Below are 23,350 nucleotides of genomic sequence, written 5' to 3'. Positions count from 1 at the left end.
GGTGAATTCTGCAGCTGATGCCACTACCATGGAGCAGGGCTCCATGGAGGTTCTCTCCATAGCATAGGAAGTGGGGTTTGGACAGGGTTTCCAACTTTCTAATCGCACAAAACTGAACACCCTTGCCCCACTCCCTGCCCCACCCCTTCCTCAAGGCCCCAGCCAGGCCCTGTCCCTTCTCTGAGGCCCTGCCCCTACTAACTCCACCCACCCACCCCCGTCAGTCGCTCTCCGGCACCCTCACTCACTCACTTTCACCGGGCTGGGGCAGGGGCCTGGAGTGGGGGAAGAGGTGAGGGCTCTGGCTGGGGGTGCAGGCTCCAGGGTGGGGCCAGAAATGAGGGGTTCAGGGTGTGGGAGGGGACTCCAGGCTGAGACAGGGGGTTGCACTGTGGGAGGGGGTATGGGCTCTGGCTGGGGGTGTGGGCTCCAGGGTGGGGCCAGAAATGAGGAGTTCAGGGTGCAGGAGGGGGCTTCAAACTGAGGTGGGAGTTAGGGTGTGTGAGGGGGTGAGGGCTCTGGCTGGGGGTGCAGGCTCTGGGGGTGGAGCTGAGGATGAGGGGCTTGGGGTGCAGGAGGGGGCTCCAGGCTGGGGCCAATTGGTTTGGAGTGCAGGAGGGGGCTCAGGACTGGGGGTTGGGGTGCAGGAGGGGGTGCGGCTCTGGGAGGGAGTTTGGGTGTGGGAGGGGACTCAGGGCTAGGGCAGGGGGTTGGGGTGCGGGCTCCGGGAAGCAGTTAGGGTGTGGGAGGAGTGGCAACATGCCCCTCTGGCTCCGAGGCGGAGGTGTGGCCAGGCGGGACAGCTTCTCCTACCAATATAGCTACTGCCGTATGTGGAGGTGGTTTTGTTATGTCGACAGGAGAGCTCTCTCCCATCTACACAGAGCAGCTACTCAAGCTATCTTACAGCAGTGCAGCTGCATCAGTACAGCTGTGCCACTGTAAGCTCGCTGGTGTAGACATGGCCTCAGTTTCCAATTATTTGCTTTTGTAGTTTATTCCCCATATGCAAGAAACACTTTCAAAACACATTAGAGGCTAATCAGCATTTTTATTATTATTGCCCTCTGCATCATTCAAGAAGGCACCATGAAACAAGAGACATCAGACATGGAAGAAAAGAGTAATCACAGCAATATATTTTCTGCTCTGAAAGGATTTAGAATCTAAACACAACTGGAGTTTTCTGATTGGTTGTCAGTGATGTCATAACCATGGCTATAATGCTTAGTAATTGCATAAGGCTAATTGCCTTCCTTTTTAACTTGTAAATTCTAGTCCATAATAGCAATAAAACATACCACACAATGCATTTCAAAGAGATTACTGCACATTTGGGTGATTAAAGCTACTCATCATTCATCTTTAGAAACAGTAGCATAGAAGTAATTTCAGATATGCAACATCTACTGAAATGCTCCCACCACACCCCGAGCATACATACAGAAACACCCTTCCCTCTTTCCAAACAAAACAATTTTGTTCTTTTCTCTGTATCTCTCTCATACACACAAAGCTCTGTCCATTTCTTCCTTCTCCCTCTGACCACATACATGGTATCCACCCTTTCCCACCCAGAGGCTAGCCATTTGAACTGCCCCCTCTCCCAGATGGTGAAGTGGGAGCACTGCTCATGCTTATTTTTATTAACACTTGGCTACATTTCCTTAATTACAATGTTATTCTGAAGGTTTTAAGAAAGAACATCTTTTTATTATTTTTACCTAAAGGCACCTTTCCCTTCAATTTTCTTGAATTCTGGGTGGCTAGACTTTCTCCATCCTCTTCACTCTTTGGTATAGGTCCAATGATATCTATGTGGTCAGTTCTCTCAGCAAATGCATGGAATCTGTAATATAAAAAGGGTTTTCATCGCTAAGTAAATTATGTAAATACATCCCTAGTTTATCCCTTCATTATGTACCTCTGAGCATATTTGTTGCCCTTCTGTAGAACTCATTGATTTCTGTTACTGTATATCCATACGGTGAAGAGGCCAGAAATTGGGGTACTTCAGAAGAGGGCATACCATTCTTCAATATGAAGACACTATCATAAATGTTCTGTATCATTTTGTTACCTATTTCAATGCATCAAGCATACTACTAGCTCTTAACTGATGCTGCATGCTGATTCAACCCTACAGCCACTGTTCAGGACACAGCCAATCTGCATGTCACTGCCATTGCCCACCCAATGGGCCCTCTTTCCACCCTCTCCACATTCAACCTCAGTCAGCTGAGGGAAAAACCCTGCCCAGTATCTGAAGGCTGATACCTGCCTCTTCTCCCTGTGGAGCTGGTCACCTAACTGCTCCCCAGAAGGATGGGGCAGGTTGCCCCACTCCCATATGTCCAGCAGGGGCAAAACAGACTCTGGGGAGGCATGGTACAGTGCAGAAGCTCCCCTCTATAACAGCTGATGGACAGCATCACCTCTGCTTCTTGTTGTCCCAAGACCTGCCTTAAATTAGGTAACATTGCAACAGTTCTGACACTTCCTTTTGTGTGTTACAAGCCATCTAGCCAGCCCTCTGCACTGAGGCACCACGTATACCTAGACTATCCCTGACAGGTGTTTGTCCAACCTGTTCTTAAAAATGTCCAGTGATGGGGACTCCACAACCTTCTTCGGAAGCCTAATCCAATACTTGACTATCTTTACAGTTAGAAAGTTTTTCCTAGTATCTAACCTCAATCTCCTTTGCTGCTGATTAAGCAGATTACTTCTTGCCCTACCTTCAAGGGACATGGAGAACAATTGATCACTGTCCTCTTTTAAACAGCCCTTAACGTATTTGAAGACCATTATCAGGTCCCTCCTCAGTCTTCTTTCCTCAAGACTAAACATGCCCATTTTTTTAACCTTTTCTCACAAGTCAGGTTTTCTAAACCTTTTATCATTTTTGTTAATCTCCTCTGGACTCTCTCCAGTTTGTCCACATCTTTCTTGAAGTGCAATGCCCAGAACCAGACACAGTACTCGAGCTGAGGCCTCACCTGTGCTGAACAGAGTGGGACAATTACCTCCCTCCCGTATCTTACATATGACACTCCTGTTAATAAACCCCAGAATATTAGCCTTTTTTGCCACTGCATCATATTGTTGGCTCATATGCAATTTGTGATCCACTATAATCCCCAGATCCTTTTCTGCAGTACTACTACCTAGCCAATTATTCCCCATTTTGTAGTTCCGCATTTGATTTTTCCTTTTTAAGTGCAGTACTTTGCATTTGTCTTTAATGGATTTTATCTTGTTGATTTCAGACCATTTCTCCACTTTATCAAGGTCGTTTTGAATTCTAATCCTGTTTTCCAAGGTGCTAAAAACCCCTTCCAGCCTGGTGTCTTCCAAAAAATTTGTAAGCATACTCTCCCCTCTCCATTATCCAAATCACTGATTAAAATATTGAATAGTACCGGACTCAGGACAGACCCCTTTGGCACCCCTCTAGATATTTCCTCCCAGTTTGACAGCCAACCACTGATAGCTACTCTTTGAGTCTGGTCTTCCAACCAGTTTTTCACCCACTTTATAGTAATTTCATCAGAACACATTTCCCTAGTTTGCTTATGAGAATGCCAGGTGGAACTGAGTCAAAAGCCTTCCTAAAATCAAGATATATCATGTCTACTGCTTCCCCCATATCCACTAGGCCAGTAACCCTATCAAAGAAGGAAATTAGGTTGGTTTGGTAAAATTTATTCTTGAAAAATCCCATATTGGCTATGAATTATTGTTGGCCTCTCCAGAAATTTTGTTATATTATGGGTGGAAGCAAAGTTAGTGTGTGTTCAGTTAATGCCCCTCTAGTATTTTTAGCAAAAGAAAAGATTAAGGACAGGAAAGTCCAGCACTAGAATGTCCCCACCTCTTGGGGGACAGCACAGAGGAAGTCCAACTGCATAATCCAGCCCCCACTCCCCTTCAAAGAAAGGCTTACAATCACAGGCGAGTGTGATGAATGTGTGCCAAGCCCTGAAACAGGAAACAATCTGACTGGGATTTTTCTAGCAAAGACTGCTGCTGCTTTGGGTCCTGATGAAATTGGGGATTACTCCCCATTTACATCCTCCTACTATGTGGCAGGAAAGCCAGTTACTGGTTTGGCTTTGATTTATGCAGGAGAGGACCAACATGACTTCTTTTCAAGACAAACTCCCTCAGCACAATATGCTGATGTTGCTGCACTGGTTTAGGTTATAAGAGGCCTGAAGATGGGGAGTGCTGGTGTCCAGGGAATTATATGCTCTGATTTGAGTTCTGTGTGTAATGCACTTACTGCTTTTCTTCCATTTGAGAGCAAAAAAAATGAGTGGAAAAAGAGTGATGGCAGGAGCATTAAGCATGTAGGCTTGTGAAAGTGGTTGGATCAGGTGACACAAGACAAGGGATTGATGGAGGTCTGGGTAATGAAGGATAAGGCACAAGCCAAGAGTGGAAAAATGAAAAGATGGCATGATGAAGTAGATAGGGCAGTAAAGGAAGCCCTCAAAAGTGGAGTTATATGGCCAGGAGAGACAGCCACTACTGTGGTAGAGGCAGTGACAACTACAGCCATGAAACAGAGACAGAAAAAAGATTTTGATCTACAGGCTCTACAAAAGGAAAATGAGGAAATACAAGACACCTTAAAATCTTTAGGTGGGGGAACTGGTGTATTATATGAATGGAAACTAAAACCACAGGGATGGACTACTTGTGGCTCGAAATTCAGGGGAGGTCCCGGTTGGATTAAGTGAGGAGTTCATGAGAATAGACACACAGCAGGTGGACATTTAAATTAACTTAGCACTAAAAAGCGAGTGTTTACTGTGTGATGGAGGCCCACAGCGGGAAAAGATATAGAGGAGTATGGAGCAGCATGTCTAACCTGTGCCAGAAGTAACCCGGTGGGGAGGAAAAGGAGGAGACTGTTAAAGCTCTAAGTTCTGACAGGCCTATTGGAAAGAATACAGGTGGATTATACAGGAGAATCATCTACAACTGCTAGAGGGAATAACTGTAGATGCTTTTACTAGGTGTACAGAAGCTATTCTGACTCAACACTGTACAGCCATCACCACAGCTCAGGTGGTAACAGAGCAGGTATTCTCTAGGTGGGGTCTTCCTAAGGCTGTGGATAGTGATAATGGTCCAGCATTCACGGGAAAGGTGACTAGGAAGGTTTGTGAGATACTCCAACGTGATCAGAAATTCCATATACCATGCCACCCACAGAGTCTGGAACTGTGGAATGAGCCAACTAGACTGATAAAAACAATGCTGAAAAGGTGGTAATCGGCTCAGGGAAAGACTGGGATGTTAAACTACACCTTGTTTTAAAGGTCATAAGGAGAAGCATAGCGAAGGCTATGAAGGTTACCCCTTTTGAGACTATGACTAGAAGGGAGATGAGATATTCATTACCCCAGGGATGGACATAATATAGTATAACAGAGTAATAGGTTAAGGAATTGGTATGGCACATACAAGAGGTACACAAGATGGTGGCAAGAAGCCTGGGAGAGGCCCAACAAAAAAATGAAACAATAATTGACGACCAAGTCTCTGGCAAGGCATATGAAGTGAGAGATCAGTTCCTTGTGCACTATGTCTCAAATAAAAGGCCCTTTCCAAAAGCCAGTTGGGAGAGTCCCTGCTATGTAATGGACAAGGCTAGTCCATCCATATACCTGGTCAGGGAAAAGGATGAAAAGGGGTGGTGAAACAATGGTTGTATGCTATGCAGCTGAAACCATATAGAGGGAAGAACAGAAGGAATCTATTGATATAAAAAGAGGAAGTGACAATAATTTCTTTCTCTTTCAGGTGTTGATCACGATGGGAGGTATATTATGCACTGCATTGGGGTCCGTAGTATTCGTGATAGAGCAGAGGAACAAGGTGGTGACAGTGCACAAGGGGGAGAAAGCCACCCTAGCCTTATGGTTTCCAGGTAATCATGAAGGAAAGCCTACAAAGCTCTGGTACAGACAGAACTGCAGCCAAGATGGAAGATCCTGCAGCGCAAGCAACTCTCAGGAGCAGGGACTTGGACTGGGGGACCCAAAGGGGCCATGTGTTTAAATGGGATGGTAATGGCTAACCTCACCAGTTATAACATGCAGTTAACACATGCGGGAAATATTACAGTTACTCTAGCATATCATCCAACGAACTACTGCCCATGAGTCCACCTACCATGCCAGGAAAGTGACTGAGGCTTTGACATTCTCTCTGAATGTGACTAAGAATGGGGAGACAACCACCACTGCTTCTGAACATACTGGTGTAACAATGCTTCCTATTCCAGAATTGAAGCAAGATGAATCATAGAATCATAGAATATCAGGGTTGGAAGGGACCTCAGGAGGTCATCTAGTCCAAACCCCTGCTCAAAGCAGGACCAATCCCCAATTAAATCATCCCAGCCAGGGCTTTGTCAAGCCTGACCTTAAAAACTTCTAAGGAAGGAGATTCTACCACCTCCCTAGGTAACGCATTCCAGTGTTTCACCACCCTCCTAGTGAAAAAGTTTTTCCTAATATCCAACCTAAACTTCCCCCACTGAACCATGCCCAGAAATGAAAGCAGGACCTGACAATGGACTAATGATAAGTTGTGAATATCAGATTATGTATAATAATGTACAGTACCAAATGATACCTGTAGTATTGAATTTAAACAATTTTACATTCCTACAGCAGCTCTGTCATGAAAAATCTGTGTGCTTCTATATGCAAAGGGTAGTAAATGTAGTGCAAAATTTCAGACAATTGGATGGGGTGGAATTGGATGGAAATTTGATGGCCTGAGGAGGGAAAGAGATAAAAGAGATACAGGAATAGTACAAGGAGTTGAGGCATTGGGAACATCAGCATGGAATCATATGCATATCAGAGTATTGTGGGAAGAAAATCAGAAAATGAGCTCAATTACAAAGTCTGTTAAAAAGTTAAATAAACAATAGAATGAGGATATAGGGGAGGATTTAAAGAGTTTCAGGATGCTAGAATAACAGGACAGTTGTTTAGGGAAGTGGAAGCAGCAATCAATGAAATGCAAAAAATCATGAACCATCCTAATGTATCAAAGGTGATTACCTGTTTGTGGTATGGCAGCTTTCTCACGAAGGAGCTACAGGTAGGACTAAAGGAAATTCAAGGTGGGGAAGTGCCTGGGTTGATAACAAATAAAGTGCTATTCAGGGTTCTATTATGCTGAGAAAAAGTGCACATGGATCCTTCCTATAGTACTAGCAGTACCAGTAGCCACAAGACTAAGTAAAACATTAACAGTGTATAGCATCCAGTTCGTAGGTTTGTTGGAACCTATCCTGGCAGGTTACATCTTAAAGGAACATGTCACTCATCCTCAGATACTGGTAAGGAAGGGTGGGAGAGTCTGGAAAGTCCCGGATACCTCATGTTGTTCCAAGAGGCATGGTACCTATTTACATTGTTGTGATGTACAGCATGTGGGTTCACCTTGGATGAAGAAATCCAAAATAATACATTACAGATGAGGCAATGGGGACACGGTCAAGCCAAGGTTGCAAAGGCTGGAGAAGGCAAATATTGTATAACCTCGTGGTTTGGACATTTTCAGTATGGGACACAAACATGTTATTACAACGGGCCAATGTTCTGCTCATTTTGCGCTTTAACCTTTCTGATTTTGTCCCTACTTGCCTGTGCTATTATTTTGTACTTATCCTTAGCTATTTGTCCACCTTTCCACTTTTTGAGGATTCCTTTTTGATTTTCAGGTTATTCAAGAGCTCCTCAGGGAGCGATTTTGGCATCTTACTATTTTTCCTATCTTTCTTTCGCAACAGGATAGTTTGCTGTTGCACATTTAATATTGTCTCTTTGAGAAACTGCCAGCCAAGGCTTGAACTACAGGGTAGCTTGGGAGAATGGGACCCCTTACTACTTTTAGGGGCTACCTCACTTCTGTCTTATAGCCCCCTTACTTCTCACTACTGTTTAAATGAAAGCAAGCCACTTGAGATTCAGGGACACACAACTTTTCTCCTGTAATTTAAGCATTGCTGTGAGCTCTCCTGAATGGTTTTTTCCCTTAGATTTTCTTCCCATAGGACCTTACCTACCAATTCCCAGAGTTTGTTAAAGTCTGCTTTTTAAAAAAAGTCTATTGTCCTTATTCTGCTGCTCTCACTCCTTCCTTTCCTTAGAATCATGAAATTGATCATTTCATGATCGCTTTCACCCAAATTGCCTTTAACCTTCAGATTAGCAACCAATTCCTCCCTTTTAGTTGGAATCAAGTTTACAATGACTGTCCTCCTGGTTACTTCCCCCACCTTGTGAAACAAGAAATTGTCACTGGTACATTCCAAGAACTTATTGGACATTTTGTATTTTGCCGTATTAATTTTTCGACACATCTCTAGCACAACTGCTAACTATGACCATTGCAGCCTCTGCATAAAGCTATGAATTGTAATTAAGTTAGTAAGATGTTTGCTTTATGGTTACCTCTTCCTCCAACCCCACTCCACCCATTTCATTGTTTCATCCACCTGCTGTGTCTTGTCACAACTTTAACTGTGAATTATCTGGGACAGAGGCTGTCTTTTTACTATGCGTTTGTACAATACCTAATACAACAGGGTTCTGAATTCCCTATTGTTTCCCACAGGTGTTACTGCAAGACAGTATAAATCAATCAATCATCTGTTACAAAAATATGCTGAATCCATCTCTTTTCCCTACTGTTTTTTTTTTCTGCAAGCCAAGAATAGGAGGAGCTGACAGATTTTTTCTCATTTAGATAGTGAGCTGACTTAAAGAGAGACTGTGAACACGGGTGTGGAGGGAGGTTTGGTCTGAGCACAGAAACTCCTGAGTTTTAACCCCAGCTCTTACAACGATTTCCTCTGTGATCTTGAGAAAATTACTTAATCTCTTTGTCTCAGGTTTATCATCAGTCAAATGGGAATACTCACTTATCTCCCAGGCATGTTGCAAGGATTCACATGTTTCTATCTGTACAGTCCTTTAAAAGTACTGAAATCAGGTAGTAGTACTAGTAGTATTCCCCATACCTTCCAGAGGTCAGTTGGCTCATCTCCTTTAGGAAAAGGATGGTTTCTTCCTCCTTTGCATTAAAAGATACTGTGTGGATTGGGTATGGGCTGTTAGAAACCTTCTGCAAGAGTAGCTGCTTCATGTCCTTTGGAAAATCACCCACAGTAAAGTAATAAACAGCTTCAACCTATGGTAGATATATAATGCATGTTATTAAACAGAAAACAACAATAGGAAGACTTATTTTGCATATAGCTGCTTTGGATTTACCCTAGCAATGCACTGTGCTGACATGAGGAAAGAAAAACCAGTACAGTTGTCTCATTACAAGGGTCACAAGGCTAATAGAGGCTGGGTTCTCCTTCTCACTTATACTGATGTAACTCAGAGGTAATTCCACCGGAGCCAGTGGAGTTACACTAGCATAAAACTGGTCGAAGTGATAAGAGAATCAGTCCCACAGCTATCACAGCTGAGTATCTGAGACAGAATATGGCAATAACTGCAGTACCTTCGGCACTGTAAGTAGCGGTAAATGATCACTTTTAAAAGAAGCCACTCTCCACGTACACAGTAGGGAGCTCTGGAGCACCCACTAAGGAAAATAAGAGAAGATAAAACTGGTTGAGCATGAGAAGGTATTAAGGAACCACGTCCGTGCCTTCATGCTGCTGTGAGGTACAGTCTTACAGTAAAGCAGATTCAGTCCTCCGTTAGACCCAGTGAGTATTTCAATTTTTGCCTTCTAAAGCGTATGTGTACACTTTGAGTGGGGGGCTGTAATTCCCAGTTCAAGGAGACATACCTGTGCTAGCTCTGGTTGAGCTAGCATACTAAAAATAGAGTGTAGTCTCAGCAGCAAAGCAACGGGAGGCTACCCACCCTGAGTAGATATCTAGCATCTTGAACCGCTATTTGTACTTGGGTGGCAAGCCTGTCCCACCAGTTGCACTGCCACCGTTACACTACTTTTAGAATGCTAGCTCAATCTGAGTTAGCACAGGTCTGTCTCTTTGAACTAGGAATTACAGCCACAGCTCAAAGTATAGACACAATCTTAATGGGTCTTCATCTCAGTGCCCTGAATCCCAGATGAGCTAATAGACTAACACATGGGCATTTTTACTCCAACTTTTACTGCATGCACAGAAGAGGCAGGATTCTCCAGCTAGCCCATGCAGTTAGTAGGTGTTGGGAACTGCAGATTAAATACTGCTGACCCATTGGGGTAGGTGTGATTCATTAGATTCCACCCTGAGTGTAAGGGAGGGAGGAATAGCCCTCTGGGAGAGTGACCTAGGATTTGAGACAGGTAGGTCCAGAGGAAAGGAGCGTTAGGGAGTAACTATGCCTGAGATGAAGGACAGTACCAGGTTTACAATGGCGCCATTGCTCCGGGCCCACATGCAGAAGGTGCCAATTATGGTTGCCAAGCAGGAGCGCTGGAAACAACCTGGAAATCGGGGGGGGGAGTGGGGGGGCACTGGTGCCTGGACCATGCCCCCCCACCACCCCGCGGCCTTGCCTGCACTCCGCCCCTCCCACCTTAGTCCCACCTGCGCTCTGCCCCACGGCCCTGCCCCACTCAGCCTCTTCCCCCAGGCCCCGCCTGCCACTCAGTCCTCTCTGCCCCCTCCTCCCCATCACTCGCTCTTAAGGCAGGAAAAAAGGCTATGCCCTCCCACTTTTAAAAGTTATGGGGCCCCTGTTGCCTGCTGTTCGGTTTTCGACCGGAAAGTCCAGTCGAAAAAGCAGACCTGGCAGTGTCTGGTCAGCAGTCTGGTTGCAGGAGTAACTGCAATCAGCCTCCCCATCAGGAAGGCAGGAAAAGCAGCTGCTGCTGCCTGGAGGAGCTGCAGCTCAGCTGGAGAGAAAGAGACCTGGCTCCCAAGGACCCAGCTCTGGCGGACAGAGGTAGGTACCGGCTCCGTGCCACCCAAGGGGGGGATCCTGTCCACTCCTGCCCCTCCCCTCCACCCTGGTGTGCTTGCCCCTGACCCCTGCCTCAGTCCAGGGACCAACCCTTCACCTCACCCCACTGTGCGCTTGCCTCCGACCTCTGCCTCACTCGGGGACCAACACGCCCACCCCACCCAGCTATGCTCTTGCCCCTGGCCCCTGCCTCGCTCTGGGGTAGGGTTGCCAGGCATCCAGTTTTCGACGAGAATGCCCGGTCAAAAAGATACCCTGGTGACTCCAGTAGGCACTGCCAACCGGCCCATTCAAAGTCTGGGGCTCCCTGCCTGCCCAATCTGCACATGGTTCCCAGAAGCGACCACCGGGTCCCTGCAGCCCCGAGACGCCTGGGCAGCCAGGGAGGCTCCACACACTGCCCCCGACCCAGTGCTGACTCTGCAGCTCCCATTGGCCGGGAACTGTGACCATTGGGAGCTGCAAGGGAGGCACCAGCAGGCATGAGTTAGCACACGGAGCCTCACTGGCCGCTCATGCGTCTAGTGGCCACAGGGACCTGGCAGCTGCTTCCTGGGAGCCGCATTAAGCGCCGCAGGAACCCCACACCCCCTCCTGCACCCTGAACCTCCTGCCCCAGCCCAGAGCCCTCTCCCGCACCGATACTCCCTCCCAGAGCCCACACTCCGCACCCCCCCCCCACACACACACCCCAACCCCCTGCTCCAGCCGTGAGCCCCCTCCTGCACCCCAAACCCCTCATCCCTGGCCCCATCCCAGAGCCCACACCCCCAGCCCAGAACCCTCTCCCACATGTTGAACCCCTCATTTCTGGCCCCACCTGGAGCCAACACCCCCACCCCAGAGCCCTCACCCCCCACCCGCACTCCAACCCCCTGCTCCAGCCCGGTGAAAGTGAATAAGGGTGGGGGAGAGTGAGCGACGGAGGGGGGGGATGAGCGAGCGGGGGCAGGGCCTCCAGGAAGGGGCAGGGTAGGGGTGTTCAGTTTTGTGCCATTAGAAAGTTGGCAGCCCTACTCTGGGGACCAACCCTGCCATGAGGGCCCACAAATATGTTTGGTGCTGGGCTAACAAAAGGTTAATCCGGCCCTGATGAAGGTTTAGGCTAAGTAAAGAAACCACAGGAGCAGCCAAGTCTGGGGAAACAGTTTAGCTACTGTAAGTTTAATGTGGAATTATTTTTTTTATTAACGAAGCCAGCCTCCAGGAGTGACTCTGTGACTCTACAATGAAGGTGTGGCTTTTGCCTGGAGCCACATGGGGACTCCACCAGCTTACGCTACGCTACACATCCCTGAACACACACTAAATGAATTTTCATTGCTAAGGTAATGGTTGTAATTAAACTCTGTTCCATGATGACCAACAGCCAGAAGGACTCTCCTGGATGGTGCACTATCCCACCAGTGTCTTCAAAAATAATAATAAGGCTTATGTGTGAGGCTCTCTACCAGTTGGCTGGATTGTTTAACATTTTCTTCAGACCCAGACCTACAAGGCCTGATAAGCCTGATTTTTTTCAGTCAGACCATACTGCAAATTGGTAATGTTTTCCCCAAAAAGCAGTGACTGTCACATTGCTAAAAAATCACACATAAGAAAATGTCACCCTTGGACAAATTAACTCCTCACCCAGTTTAATTTTAATATCAAATTACACAGGAGTCAAGACTCATCCAGGGTGACATCCACCCTGGGTAGAGAACCACGAGGCCAAAGCACCACCTCACAACCCACTTAAAATAACTTCTCAAAGAAAGGATTAAGTGGAACCTTGCACTGGCCCTCTGCACATCTCCTGTGTAAATGGATAACTCAGTCCAAACACAGAGGGCCAACAATTTACTATTGAATTTAGCTTTAAATGAGTTGTACCAATTTTCTCCAGCAATAATTTTGGCCCAATGTGTCTTTTCTGCCACAGGAATGGAGTGGCTGGCTAAAATTATGGTATATATTTTTATATCCTTGCCTTTCCTTTAATGAGTAAAGAAATATGGCCCTATAAAAATAAACAGAATTTAACTGCAAAAATACTTGGTATGCTTTGTGCACTACTACTGTATGAGAGTTGCTCAATCACTTGGTGAGGCTACAATTTGGATGCCATGGGAGACTTTAAAGAATTCCTGGAGTCAGCTAGTGCTAAGTTAAAACAGTCTTCACATATATTTTTTTATTTTCTTGCATATTTCAGTCAGCAATACAGAATAAAAATTATGTCCTTTTCTAGAGTAATATTTAATATTAACATTTTCATTAAAAATTATTTTGAAAAGTATATCTGGTGAAGACACTGGAGGGAAAATATTTATCTTACCCATCATGACATTCAGAACACATTTACCTTTCATGCTCCACGGAAAAACAAAAACAAGCTTCTGCTTTCAGAACCTGATACATTTACATATGGTATTGGTAAATATGGGCTGTAACTCTACCGGAAAGAAATACCTTCTAGATAGCCACAAGTTCTCTCTTTAGCCCTCCACAGTTCATTAGGATAAAACTTGCAATCCAATTCTCCCACTGGATATTCTTGGGTTTACTGGAGACTTCAGAAGAGATGTATAAACTTACTGTCTCGTCACGTATGGCTTCCAACAGAGCCTCAGTGGAGCTGGTGTGGCTGATGGCTGACATATGGTCCAACTTCCAGAGCCATTTAACAGCAGACTCTACAGAATATTCAGACACAGGAACGGCTTTCTGTTGCCACTTCACAAGATCTCGTGCAGTGCTGAAAATAATATCAGTGATTATTCACAAGTAATGAGGAGCCACTGGCAACACACTACAGCAGAGCTCAAAATATATCTACTGTATTAGACCTTTAACAATAATAAACCACCAACTCTTGAGGTTGTAGTATTCCATTAATAGGACAGTAGTTGAAATACACATTTCTAAAACCAGACTAGCAATAAGATAAAGAGGTAAAATAAAACCCTCATAAGGCACCACAAGTTTGAAAATTAGTTTCTAAGGCAGTTGTTTCCAAAACAGAATTAAGATAACTAAAGCAATATAGCTGCTTTAAGAACAATTTCTAGAGCGTATTTGCCCTTAAACATGCAAGAAGCAATATAAAAGACCTATCTTAGAAGTAGCTGACTATACAGGCTGGTGGGATGTGGTGGGGAGGGAACAGAAATATTCCAAGAGTAAGAAATAAATAATTTTAACACTGTTGCCAAGCGAAAACAAATGACCATGTTCTCTAAAAACTGGGGGGACAGAATGGTCTAGTACTTAAAGCACATGACTGAGTGTCATAAAACCTAGGTTTTATTTCTCCCTCTACCCCTGACTTGCTGTGTCATCTTTGTGACTAATGAGTGATTTTTAGCCACTGTGTCATCTGTAAAATGGGATTAATACTTACCTACCTACCAAACCAGAAAGTTGGGATGGAGAGTTCATCAGTATTTTAAAAGCTTTGAAGTTTTTGTCTTGAAGGCATTACAGAAGTGCAAAGCATGTGCGCATGTGCATGTATACAAAGAAAGAAGAAAAGAAAAAAAACACAGGTGGCTCTAGTCTCTGTGACATTTCAGAAAGCATCATTCTGGAGAACTTCTAGCACATCTGGGAAAGTAGTACTGTACTGTCACAGAAATTTTAAAAAAAGATAAAATGTATTTTTGTGCTAAATCCTTCACCACAGCCTGATAAATTCAGCAAATACTTAACTTTCTTGTGCCTCAATGTTGCTATAACTTTGCAGATCACCTTTAAAAAAGTAAAAAGAAAAGGAGTACTGCTCACGAAAGTTTATGCTCAAATAAATTGGTTAGTCTCTAAGGTGCCACAAGTCCTCCTTTTCTTTTTGCGAATACAGACTAACACGGCTGCTACTCTGAAACCTTTAAAAAAGTGTTGTGTGTGTTTTTCAAAGGCCATGTAAGCTCGCTTCTGATCTTCAAACCTCAAGTGTATTGGGAGGTGGGGAATTAAGCACTTCAGGGCACAAGAATCAGATCTGTGGCATAAATCATGGGCAAAATGACTTTAGGAGTCACATTCTAATTTTTAGTAGACTTTCTGAAGCCAGTTTTCAAAACAGTATGCATTAAATTGCTCACAAACCTTTGCGTACACATGACTTGCATGCACACAAACTCTCATCCTTACGTAAATGTAAATCCTGATTTCTGTGTGCAAACATCTATATGCTTGGATAAATAAAGGTTTGCACATGCACATGAATTTGAAAACCTGGGCCTATTTGTCACTGAGTATGAATTAATTTACTCATATTCGGAAAGGAACACAGTCTCTTTGTTAAGACACTGGACTGGGACTCGAGGCATCTGGTTTCATTTCCCACCTCTGCTACTGTGTGATTTACTGTGTGACACTGCGGAAATCAGTTTATTTCTCTGTGGCATAGTGGCCCACCTGTAAAATGCAGCTAGCAATACTTCCTTTCTCCCAATCTGTATTGTTTTGTGGTAGGAACAGTACAGACATACGGTGCCTAACATAATGAGGCACTGAACTTCGTGGGAGCCTTTAGGCACTACCATAATACAAATAATAAAAATGACCATTGCTACTGCAGTAAGCATATCATCAGAATACAGATCTATACTCTACAGTACTTCTCTTCATCTCATTAACAAAAAGTAGAAAATAAACACCATTTCCCTTACCGAATGAGGTTAAACTTGGCAAGCTGGGCCACTTGCTGTGAGAGGACCATAGAAAGCGCATCACGGCACAGGTCAAATTCAGTTCTACACACAGTGCCAAAGTCCAGAACAATGGTGATGCACGATTCCAGAATCACTCCAAATATCTGCCGACTTTCACTGGTTACCCATTCCATTCTCTGCTTGTACAGCTCAATAGCTCCAGTTAGACAGTCCACAAAATGAAGAATTAGCTCTTTTTTGGCTGTCAGCTTTATTTAAATACAAGAGAGAATGAAAATGAAGATCGAAACAAATAACTCAAAGCAGTCCCAAGTCCAGCAAAGCTGCAATGACTGATCCATGTGCCAGATATGCCAGCCAAGGTAGCAATGGAAACAACCCATTTTTCTTCCACTATTTCAGCAGCAAATACTTGACAAATGCCTCTGAGTCTCTCACATATAATGGAAAAGCCACTGCACTTTATCCTAATTGCATTCCGCAATATTTAAACAAGCATAGGGCAGTGCCAACTAGTTTGCATGACTTGCTTGTGACAAGATCAGAGCAATGTAAGCGACTTAAAAGAAATGGGGATGTGGGGGTGGGAAAGGACTGCAGAGCAGATGGATGGATAAATTGGGGGCACTTGGAAACTAGTTATTAAGTTAGGACAAGATTGTGACTTGCTCTTAAAATGCTGTGCAGGCAATAAGGGGATGTACGGTTCTTTCCTGGGGCAGTGTAAACTCAATCTTGTCCTTAAGCAGCAGCTGAAAGGAAATTAAAAATGTTTATTTGTATTTCTGTTCAGGATGCCCAACATTCAGTATCTATTGGGCCTAAATATTTGTATTTAGGTATTTGGTACAAATGTCAGGCACAAATGCAAATTAAAAACAAAACCTAACTTCCCATAAGCCTCAGCCCGATCAGTAAATTAAGCAAAGCCAAGGCCTACCCCCAGAAAGAAAAATAATTATAAAACAGAAGAGAAATATACCTAAGACCTTCTCTAGACCTTATAACATTCACCCCAGGGTTCTAGGCAAAGTTATAGGCATTACCCTGACTCATGTACATAAGAACGGCCACACGGTATCGACCAATGGTAGCCCAATACCTTGTTTACCGACAACAGTCAGTGCCAGATGCTTCAGAGGGAATGAACAGAACAGGGCAATCAGCAAGTGATCCATCCCCTGTCATCAAATCCCAGCTTCTGGCAGTCAAAGGTTTAGGGATATACAGACCATGGGGCATCCCTGACTATCTTGGCTAACAGCCATTGATGGACCTATCCTCCATGAACTTATCTAATTCTTTTTTGAACCCAGTTACACTTTTGGTCTTCATAACATCCCCTGGCAACAAGTTCCACAAGTTGACTGTGCATCATGCAAAGAAGTACTTCCTTTTATTTGTTTTAAACCTGCTGTCTATTTAATTTAGTTGGGTTACCCTGGATCCTGTGTTACGTGAAGGGGTAAATAAAGAGCAGATGTTGTGATAGAACTATCCACAATGACTCCAAGATCTCTTTCTTGGGTGGTAACAGCTAATTTAGACCCCATCATTTTGTAAGTGTAGTCGAGATTATATTTTTCAATGTGGATTACTTTGACTCCACATTGAATTTTATCTGCCAGTTTTCTTGCCCAGTCACTCAGTTTTGTGAGATCCCCTTGTAACTCCTCTCGGTCAGCTTTGGACTTAACTAACTTGAGTAATTTTGTATCATCTGCAAAACTTTGCCAAATAACTGTTTACCCCCTTTTCCAGATCATTTATGAATATGTTGAACAGCACTGGTTCCAGTAGAGATCCTTGGTGGACCCCACTATTTACCTCTTTCTATTGTTAAAACTGACCATTTATTCCTACCCTTTATTTGATGTCTTTTAACCAATTACTGATCCATGAGAAGACCTTCCCTCTTAGCCCATGACTACTTACTCTGCTTAAGAGCCTTTGCTGAGGGACTTTGTCAAAGGCTTTCTGAAAATCCAAGTTCACTATATTCACTGGATCACCCTTGTCTACATATTTATTAGAATTCTTTGAGGGACAACAGATTGGTGAGATATAATTTCCCGTTAAAAAACCATGTTGACGCTTCCCCAAAAAAACATGTTCATCTATGTGTCTGATAATTCTGTTCTTTACTATATTTTCAACCAATCTGCCTAATACTGAAGTTAAGCTTACCAGCCTGTAATTGCCAGGATCACCTCTAGAGCCTTCTTTTAAAAACTGGCATCACATTAGCTATCCTCCAGTCATCTGGTACAGAAGCTAATTTAAGCAATAGGTTACACACCACATTAGGAGTTTACCAATTTCATATTTGAGGTCCTTCAGAATTTCGGGGTTAATACCATCTAGTCCTGGTGGCTTATTTCTCTTTAAATTTATCAATTTGTTCCAAAAACCTCCTCTATTGACACCTCAGTCTGGGGCATTTCCTCAGATTTGTCACCAAAAAAGAATGGCTTGGGTTTGGGAATCTCCCGCACATCCTATGCAGTGAAGTCCAATGCAAAGAATTTGTCCATCTTCTGTGCAATGGTCTTGCCTTCCTCGTGTACTCCTTTGGCATCTCAATTGTCCAGTGTCCCCACTGACTGTTTGGCAGGCTTCCTGCTTCTGATGTACTTAAAAAAATTTTTTTTGCTCTTATTTTTTTGAGTCTTTTCCTAGCTGCTTTTCACATTCTTTTTTGGCTGCCTAATTCTACACTTTGCTTGCCAGAGTTTATGTGCCTTTTTATTTTCCTCACTAGGAACTGACTTCCAATTTTTGAAAGATGCCTTTTTGTTTCTAATCACCTTTTTTACTCTACTGTTTAGCCATAGTGGCATTTTTTTTTGTCCTCTTACTGTTTTTATTTTATTTGGGGTATACATTTAGTTTGAGCGTCTATTATGGTGTTTTTAAATAGCTTCCATGTGGCTTACAGGCAGTTCACTCTTGTGACTGTTCCTTTTAATCTCCATTTAACTAGCTTCCTCATTTTTGTATAGTTACCCTTTTGAAAGTTAAATGCTACTGTGATGGGTTTCTTTGGTATTTTTCCCACTATAAGGATGTTACATTTGATTACATTATGGTCGCTATTACTGAGCAGTTCAGCTAGATTTATTGGACCAGATCCTGTGCACCATTTAAGACTAAATCAAGAATTGCCTCTCCCCTTATGAGTTCCAAGACTAGCTGCTCCAAGAAGCAGTCTTTAATGGGGTCTAAAAAATTTTATCTCTGCATCCCATCCTGAGATGACATGTACCCGGTCAATATGGAGACAGTTGAAATCCCCCATTATTACTGGATTTTCTGTGTTTGTAGCCTCTCTAAATTCCCTGAGCATTTTACAGTCACCATCACCATCCTGGTCAGGGGGTCGGTAGTATATTCCTACTCATTATTCAAGCATGGTATTTCTATCCATGGAGATTCTGTGCTACAGATTGATTCATTTAAGATTTTTACTATATTTGACTCTATGCTAATTTATGCACAGTCATTTGCATGCTACTTCCCCATCTCCCACAAGTTTTCCAATAGTGAACATACAGGCTTGGAGACTAGAAGTTTTCCAAATAAAATTCCATCAGAAGTAGAAACTTTCAGCTCTCCCTTAGAGTGTCATTCTGCAAACCTTCTTTGTCTGGTTCCGATCTTACACGATCTATTGATGTTATCTGATTTGCCTCAGTAGTTCTGAAAAACATTTCTCAGGAACATACAGCAGCCAGATGGGCTAACACAGGATTAGATGTTAGAAACTGAACTGATTGCAGAAAAGATGATGGAATAAGACTCCCTGAAATTGTATTTTTCTCCAGGTTTAACCTGATGCCTGTTCCGGATGCCTGGGAACTGGAGAGGGAGTCTGGATATCAGATGATATGCTATTTGTTTTTTGAAGTCTTTACTCTTATGAATAAGCTTTTTTCTTATTCGCTGATGCAGAGATCTCTTCAATCAGAATCCATCTTTTCAAATAATGGGACAGATAGCAGCTACTACTAACATGCTCCTTAGAGCACAAGTCTGGGGAGAGTTCCATCAAGCTATTCACAGACTATACTAAATCCTTTGTGTCCTGTTGGTACTAAATTATATCTCTTCATTTGAGTACCGCCGTTTGTTTTACTGGTAACCACTCTATTAAACTCAGTTTAGTCCTATTCCTTTTTAAGCCTTCTCCCTTACATTATAGGGTAAATCTGTTACTTAGAAATTTCAGCCTTCTCTTGAAAGCTATACACTAGCCCATATGAAGCTTGAAGTATCACTAGCCCTCAGAAAAGAAACCCAACTTCTAGATCATTAATCATTTGGCGCTACAAAAATAAAATCATCAAAAGATAAAGTTCCCATTTTGGAAATACAGTTTCCTTGCAGCATTTCTTTAGAAGAGGAGACATTTCAGTCACATTTTGTTACACTGATATTATCTTTTAAATAGGGGGAAAGTTATTACTCTGTTGAACCACAAGTCAGTTGCACTTACATTATATACTCTGCCGTCTTGTGCTTTCAAGTATTGAGGAAACAGACCGTCTGCATACCGAGAAGCCACAAATTTCCCCAAGCTGGACACATAATCTACATTCAAGATTACAAACGGTTGCCAGTTATACGGATTATTTTCATTATGCACTGTTTTTCTAAATCATATACAACAGAAGAGAGGATAAATGGCACTGTCATTAAACTCTTTTCTTTTGGTCAGCCAAATAACATTTTTACAGCAACCTACAAACCCAATTCAATAATGCCTCTACAGAGGAGACAGTAAGGTTCTTTGGATAAAAGGGGGAATTTTTCTAACAAGTGATACATGATGCAGGATAGATCCTAAAAAAAGTTACTATCTGACTTTAGGTTCATGCAGCTGGGAGGGAGGATTTGTTCTATCCATGTGATGTTAGTGAGCTTTAAAAAGGTTCTATTTACGTTGAGTTGTAGAAATTATTCTCATCTCCTAGAACCATGTCTAGTTATATCTAATGGGGAATAAAAAAAACATACCATCCTGGTTACTGGTAGAAAACTTCTTGGGACTTTAGATTTCTGCAATTTAACTTTTCTATTTTCCATTTACATCTTAAAAGCAAGTGCAAATATTTGTCAGTCAAAAGAGAAACAAATCGTGGATGGATGATGCCCTCCCGTGACATATATGAAAAGGAGCAAAAGTGAATGCAGCTGAAGGCATATCTACACTGCAACTGAAGGTATGCAATTTGCAGTACAGGTAACATAACTGCAGCACTAGCTTTTATCTAACTAGTGCACTAAAAACAACAACAAAGATGCGGCAGCAAAAACTTCAGCATGTGCTAGCAATGCGAGTACGTCCCTAGAGGGGCTTGTACATCCTGTGTGAGGCTGGTGCCACTCTATTTATGCTGCTGTTTTTGTCATGCTAGCTAGATTAAATCTAGCACAGATATGCCTACCCGAGCTGCCAATCACATCTTCAGTTGCAGCATAGACATACCCTGAAGAAGGAAAAGCATGTTCTCTGCTCCCTTGATGACAACAAAAGTTTCTTGGCAGTAGCTCTGCATAGCTGGGACTCCACTGACAGGAAAACATAGAGCATGGGAATATTTAAGAGCCATGGAGCAGCTATTCTATGCAGCATGTTCCTCTGCTAACCCACTGGCTTTTTGCTGGTAAAACCGTGCTATAAGAAGTATTCACTCCTCTCAGCATCATCTACCTCCTTAATCCAGAGAGGAGTGAGTATGCAACCTCTATCTAGCCTTCTAGTAATGAAAGCAAGGCTCCTGGCAGAGGAGAATACAGTATTGCTGGATGTGCAGTGCTAGACTCTCAATTACCCACGGGTCCAAGCCAGCTGCATTCTTAAATTAAACAGCATAAAACAATTATTAATACATTACAACTACTACTTCTTAAACTGTAAATTCTTCATGTCACGGAATGCCTTACTGCACTTTGTAAAGCCTTATTATGTAAATGGTTTATAATTATTATTTCTCACAAACTCTCTCCTCCAACTGCTACACAACTGCGAATTACAAATTTGTCTTTGATATTGCAGAGCTTGATTTTGCAAGAAAAACAGTCCGAGTTTAAATCTGATATTAATTACCTGTCTAAAAATTACCAAAATGTTCAACTGGAAGCACAATACAGTAATAATTTATGGCATGGAACTCAGGAGGATCTTTGTGTTTTCAGTCCACGAAGGACAGGGTTCTTGTGGCAGTTACATTTTCGGGCTCCAGGGGAAAGGTTTGCATGTATGGATTCTGGAACATTCAGTATCTAAAGTTATTTCACAAATGTAGCTAGACTGAGATCACAATTAAAGTGAGGAACATGATGGTGCAGATTAAAAAAAATACTCTCTCTCTCTCTCTCCCCCTCTCCTCAAGAGATGAGAAGCCACGTGGGATATATTCCCAAGCTAAAGTGAAGATGCGGAATGTGACTTCCCTTTCTCTTTTCTAAGATAGCACCAAAAAAAAAGAAACAATTTTAAAGGCTCCACCCCATATACTGTGCTGCTAAAAAGGAGCATGAAGCTCTGGACTATTCCAAGTCAACTTTTAGCTTTTACCATTGGCTACCCTCCTACCTTCCCTGTGCTGAAATCCAATTTGTGATAAAATCTGAGAGAGGGATAGTTTGTTTCTCTTGAGTCCATGACACTGAAGCCATTGAGAGGATGAGATGAGAGGCTGTACATCCAAGTCCCACAAAGTGCTTTTCAGTCTCCTTTCCTTCTCTTTTGACTTTCCCTTGTGGGCAATGTCGGAATCTGACTTTTCTTGCTCTCTTTTGTGTTTCATATCAAAGGTAACCTCTATAAAGAGAAAAAAACATGAGTGTTTACACTTACCAAAAAATTGTTTATTCCCTCCCACCATCACTTGTCTCACCATTCCTTTTGCAAGGCATATTTTATATTTATCTCTCTACCTTTTTCTCATTCTACTGAAAAGTGTGCTAAACTATGGAAAGTCACCTTCAATTCCATATGTTTACCAGCTATCATGTCCCTCTCCCTCTTCTATGCACATTCACTTCAGTAAATTGGGTTTATTACCAAAAATTGCTCTTTGTTTTGAAACCCAAGCGTTGGGAAGGCTACATCCAGTCTGCCAGAAAGCAACCCTTCAAACCCACAAGAGACTTAACTCCAAATACTGGGAGAAATAATAGGCAATCCTAACATGCACATCAGAAGCTTTCTATTGTAAATCATCCAAGAATACATGCAAAATATGTCTACTTCTTAAGATACTCACGGTCACTCCAGGCAACTCTTTTACACAGATTTCCGATCATTCTGGACTCCTTGATTTGGGGGCCTTCTTTGTTTTCCTCTTAAAAACCTGCAGAATTAAAACCAAACAAACACTATTCAGTATACAGAGCAGCAGCCATGTTAGTCTGTATTCGCAAAAAGAAAAGGAGTACTTGTGGCACCTTAGAGAAGTCTCTAAGGTGCCACAAGTACTCCTTTTCTTTTTGCTATTCAGTATAGCACCACTCAGAGGCCCAATCACAACTGAGACCTTATTGTTCTAGGCAATTACAAGTATAAAATAAAAAACAGTTTGTACCACAAAGAATTTACCATCTAGAAGGTCAATCTTAGAAATACATGCATAACTTTAATCATGCATATAGTCCCATTAGATAATATTACACATGTGTGTGACTGCAGTGTCAGGACCTAAATGTGGAAAAGACACA

The 23,350-nt window shown here is 42.9% G+C and overlaps 1 protein-coding gene across 1 annotated transcript in view; it reads right to left on the bottom strand.

The window, feature by feature from the left end:
* The window catches only part of VWA3B (von Willebrand factor A domain containing 3B), a 124,445-nt gene extending 101,506 nt beyond the window's left edge, over positions 1-22,939 (bottom strand). Inside the window, exons 1-7 of the mRNA XM_077810832.1 lie at positions 22,900-22,939; positions 22,227-22,454; positions 20,124-20,218; positions 15,626-15,876; positions 13,551-13,710; positions 9,056-9,225; positions 1,725-1,849 (exon numbers count right to left, since the gene is read on the bottom strand). Of these exons, the coding sequence (XP_077666958.1) occupies positions 1,725-1,849; positions 9,056-9,225; positions 13,551-13,710; positions 15,626-15,876; positions 20,124-20,218; positions 22,227-22,454; positions 22,900-22,939 (1,069 nt within the window). The remainder of the gene's footprint in view (positions 1-1,724; positions 1,850-9,055; positions 9,226-13,550; positions 13,711-15,625; positions 15,877-20,123; positions 20,219-22,226; positions 22,455-22,899) is intronic.
* Positions 22,940-23,350: the final 411 nt, after the last annotated feature.

This window comes from Eretmochelys imbricata, chromosome 1, assembly GCF_965152235.1.
Source record: "Eretmochelys imbricata isolate rEreImb1 chromosome 1, rEreImb1.hap1, whole genome shotgun sequence".
Classification (NCBI taxonomy): domain Eukaryota; kingdom Metazoa; phylum Chordata; order Testudines; family Cheloniidae; genus Eretmochelys; species Eretmochelys imbricata.
Note: the sequence above shows the minus strand (reverse complement) of the source record. Positions and strands in the feature narration are given on the sequence as shown.